The sequence below is a fragment of the Nematolebias whitei genome, chromosome 23, assembly GCF_014905685.2.
Source record: "Nematolebias whitei isolate Nwh7 chromosome 23, NemWhi1, whole genome shotgun sequence".
Taxonomy (NCBI): Eukaryota; Metazoa; Chordata; class Actinopteri; order Cyprinodontiformes; family Rivulidae; genus Nematolebias; species Nematolebias whitei.
This window is the reverse complement of record NC_056520.1, coordinates 13902575-13906806: the sequence shown is the minus strand read 5'-3', so window position 1 is coordinate 13906806 and position 4232 is coordinate 13902575. Positions and strand designations below refer to the sequence as shown.

Genomic DNA, 4232 nt, shown 5'->3' with positions numbered 1-4232 from the left:
CCACCCACCCATCTATCCATCCATTCATCCACCTATCCATCATCCACCCAACCATTCATCCATCCATCCATCCATCCATTCATCATCCATTCATCCACCCATCTGTCCATCCAGCTACCCATCCATCCATCCATCCATTCATCATCCATTCATCCACCCATCTGTCCGTCCATTGCTTATTTTTACTGGTTTAAACAAATGACAAGATAGCGATCCATCCACCCATCCATTCCCCCATTCATTCATACACCCATCCATCCATCCACCCACCCATCCATCCATTGCTTATTTTTACAGGTTTAAACTAATGACACTACAGAGATCCATCCATCCATCTATCCATCCACCCACCCACCCACCCACCCATCCATCCACCCACCCACCCACCCATCTATCCATCCATTCATCCACCTATCCATCATCCACTCAACCATTCATCCATCCATCCATTCATCATCCATTCATCCACCCATCTGTCCATCCAGCTACCCACCCACCCATCCATCCATCCATCAATTGCAAATTTTTACAGGTTTAAAAAAATGACACGATAGAGATCCATCCATTCATCCACACATCCATTCATCCACCCATCCATCTGTCCATCCATCCACCCACCCACCCATCTATCCACCCATCCATCCATCCATTGCTTATTTTTACAGGTTTAAACAAATGACACGATAGAGATCCATCCATTCATCCACACATCCATTCATCCACCCATCCATCTGTCCATCCATCCACCCATTCATCCATTCACCCACCCACCCACCCACCCATCCATTGCAGGTTTAAACGAATTACATCAAATTGATTGTCAGATATGTTTCTCCTTTGGCACAAAAATAATCAAGTTTTTGTTTTTAATTATTTAAAATGTTATTACTATATTTTATCTGTAGTCTCTGGTTGCCTGTGTTGTCTAATAAAAACATGTTTGTGTGCTGAGTTGGACATTTTCTCTTGCAGATAAACCTCACAACCCCATGGTTAACGCAGGCGCCATCGTCTGCACCTCCCTCATCAAGGTAAGCTGGGATTAAATTCACGATAAAATGTTTAAAAATTGTTCAGGAGAAAATATGTTTAAAAAATTAAAAATGATACAGCTTAATCTTTTTAAAATGCACAATTCTGATCATTACTTTTTTTTTGTTTGTTTTGTTTTTGTATCAGAGCTGGTTGAACTTCTGGTTTTATTAATTTAGCAGCCGAGTTTTACATTTCTGATTACAGCAGGAAACTAAAACATGTGGAGTTAAAAGATAAAACCAGTGGTGGGCTAATTCGTTCGCAGCTAATAGTGAAACGCACTTTTCGTTTAGCAGATTAGCATTTTCGTTAACTTTGGAAAATATTTGCGAAATTAGCTTCCGCTAAATTAGATTTTGCCAACTTTAAGTCCTCTAACAAAAAAAACCACAAGCATGCTATTGGCTCGTGTGACGCAGACTGACAGTCGACTCTTAGTAGTTAGCGGTTGAGCGTTAGCTTCCGCTAATTGAGTGACAGTGTATGGAGAGTGTATGGTAACCATGGATAGATGGATGAATGAATGAATGACTGAATGAAAATGGGTTAGAGAAGCTAACTTTTTGGTTAGCTGTGCCCAACACTGGATAAAACTATAATCATCTGCAGATTAAACAAGATTACAGAATCATGCTAAAAGGGGATTTAGGCTGAAAGCAACATCACTCAGTTATATCACACACACACACACAAACACAAACACACACACACGTTTGTCTTTCGATCTTTACAGGGACTTTGCATCGACATCCATTCATTTTTCATTAATTTCCATAGTCTAACCCAGACCGTTATCCTAAACCTAACCATTCCCAGTACATACCTAACCCATCCTCAATTCACACCTTAGTCCTAAACTTAATCCTAACCCACCAACGACACTTGAACCATATGGGGACCTGACTTTAGTCCCCACAAAGAGGAGTTGGTCCTCGCAATGTAGTGTATGTTGAAAAATGGGCTTCACAAAGTAACATAAACAAGCACACACACACACACTTTTAATCATGCATCTGTTTGGCCACCTGAGTCCACCTTCACCCTCTCAATCAGCAGGTTTCTCTCCTCACATTAGTACATGGCGCCCCCTGCTGGTCCAAACCTCTGCTGATAAAATGGTCATTTTCCTCACACTTTATAAATCATAGTAAAGAGTTTTATTAAGAGGACACACAGAAACTTTAGCTAAGTGTTTCTGAATGGATTCATTGGTGAGGAGAAACATCATCCTCCTGATCTCAGCGAGGTTTTTATTCAAACTGGTTCAGAGACGCCAGACTCCGGTTTTATGTTGTTTTTGCTGTTGCATATTTTCCAGCTGTAGGATCTTTGGAAAACAATCACCAACAACAATGAGTCAGTCACGTTGGTAAATTTTCATCTTTACTTTTTATTTGTATTTTTTTTAGATTTCTGATAAATGTTAACCTCCGTGTAATTGTTTACTAATTAAATGTTGCTTTTCACATTTTCTCAAATTAGAAATAGTCCTGATCTGTATAACCAGCAACCCTTTGTTTAGTTTTTGTTCTTATCATCAGTGTAAAACTTTATTATTAACCGCTTGTTACGAACGACGTTATCTTCGTTGCCTATAACCTTTTCACATTCTGTCAGTTTTATTGTGAAATATAAATAACCTGCAGAAAATAGCCATTTAACTTCTCGTTCTCTGAGTTTTGTACCAGTTTTATTCCCCCTCCTTCCTGTATTCTGAATATCATTCTCACTCGGTGACCTTTGACCTGAGTTTCATGCGTATACATCTATTTATGTGATATATGTATATTTATATAACATCTAAAAAAAATCTGACCTTGCAAGTAAAATACCAATTAAAAATCTCCTGCCGTCGAGTGTGGTTCTTTTGGGTAAACATCGTGAGTGAGAGAGATGTTCTCCGACAGATGGAGAGAACGTGAGCAACTCTTGCTGATGATTGCCAGATTTATCTACCCCTTAAACCAAATAATAATTCTTGCTCCATGCACCCTTTATTAAAATGTCTAGATGACATCAAGGCTTGGATGGATCCAATTTTTTTTTTAAGCTTTAAAGATGAGACAACTGAAGTTATTGTGTTCAGCGCTAGCTCTATTGCCTTCATCACAACCTGATTAGACCGTTGTAATTGTCCTTTTTCACGTCTCCAGCTCGTCCAAAATGCTGCTGCTCATCTCTTAACAGGAACTCGTAGATTTGAACATATTTGGCCAGTCTTATCTTCCCGTCACTGGCTCTCGGTGTGCAACAGAATAGATTTTAGAATGTTCCCGCTGACTTAGAAATGTCTACCATATTTTCCGGGCTATACGTCGCTCCGGCTTATAGGTCGCATCTATCAAAAAATGCATCGTGAAGCGGAAAAAAACAATATATAAGTCGCTTCGGAGTATAAGTCACATTTATTTAGACGTGTATTTCACAAAAAAAAACAGACATTTAATCTGAAATAACAACAACACACCGGAGCTGACTGACCATTGAGATCGCCGGGACATTTCTCGGTGACCTGGCCCGCTCGGTGGTCGCCGAGGGACTGGACTAAAGGCTCGGTTTGTGTCGCGCTTTATTATTTTCAGTAAACAAGCCGCTCTTGCCCGGTCTCACTCAATGTCTCAGTGAAGCTGCAATGTAGCAACAGGGAAAGACAGACCCCCTCCCCCCTTCCTTTTCTGAGTCTGTGTCTGTCACAGCAGAGACATACAGGTTGCACGCCCGCCCTCGTGGACTCGCGCTCCCGACGGTTATATGTTCGTGCGCGACATGCACACACAGAACAATGCCTGGGATCCTGAACTGGTTTAATTAACGTAACAAGCCAACGAGTCCGGCAGGCAAGTTACCATGCTTGTGTCGCTTCTGAGCAACTCCGCCAACTCCGGAGGAAGATTGGGGGGGCATGAACATTTAACACGTCAGTCAAAAATTGTGTCATGAATAGGGAGAAAAAAAAACTTATATAAGTCGTTTCGGACTATACTTCGCAGGATTGGACAAACTATGGAGAAAAAAAAGAGTGACTTATAGTCCAAAAAATACGGTAAATGGCCATGCACCCTCATACATGTATATTCCTTTTCTGGGCACGGAGATAATCTGATCAGCTGCTTCTGGTTGTCATGAAAACTACCGGTAGTTTGAAGCTCAGAGATCGGGCTTTTTCAGTCATAGCTTCCAGTCTTTGGAAAAATCCC

The 4232-nt window shown here is 40.9% G+C and overlaps 1 protein-coding gene across 1 annotated transcript in view; it reads left to right on the top strand.

The window, feature by feature from the left end:
* The window catches only part of glsa (glutaminase a), a 33042-nt gene that overhangs the window by 19660 nt on the left and 9150 nt on the right, over positions 1 to 4232 (top strand). The window contains exon 7 of the mRNA XM_037696638.1: positions 973 to 1031. Within this exon, the coding sequence (XP_037552566.1) occupies positions 973 to 1031 (59 nt within the window). The remainder of the gene's footprint in view (positions 1 to 972; positions 1032 to 4232) is intronic.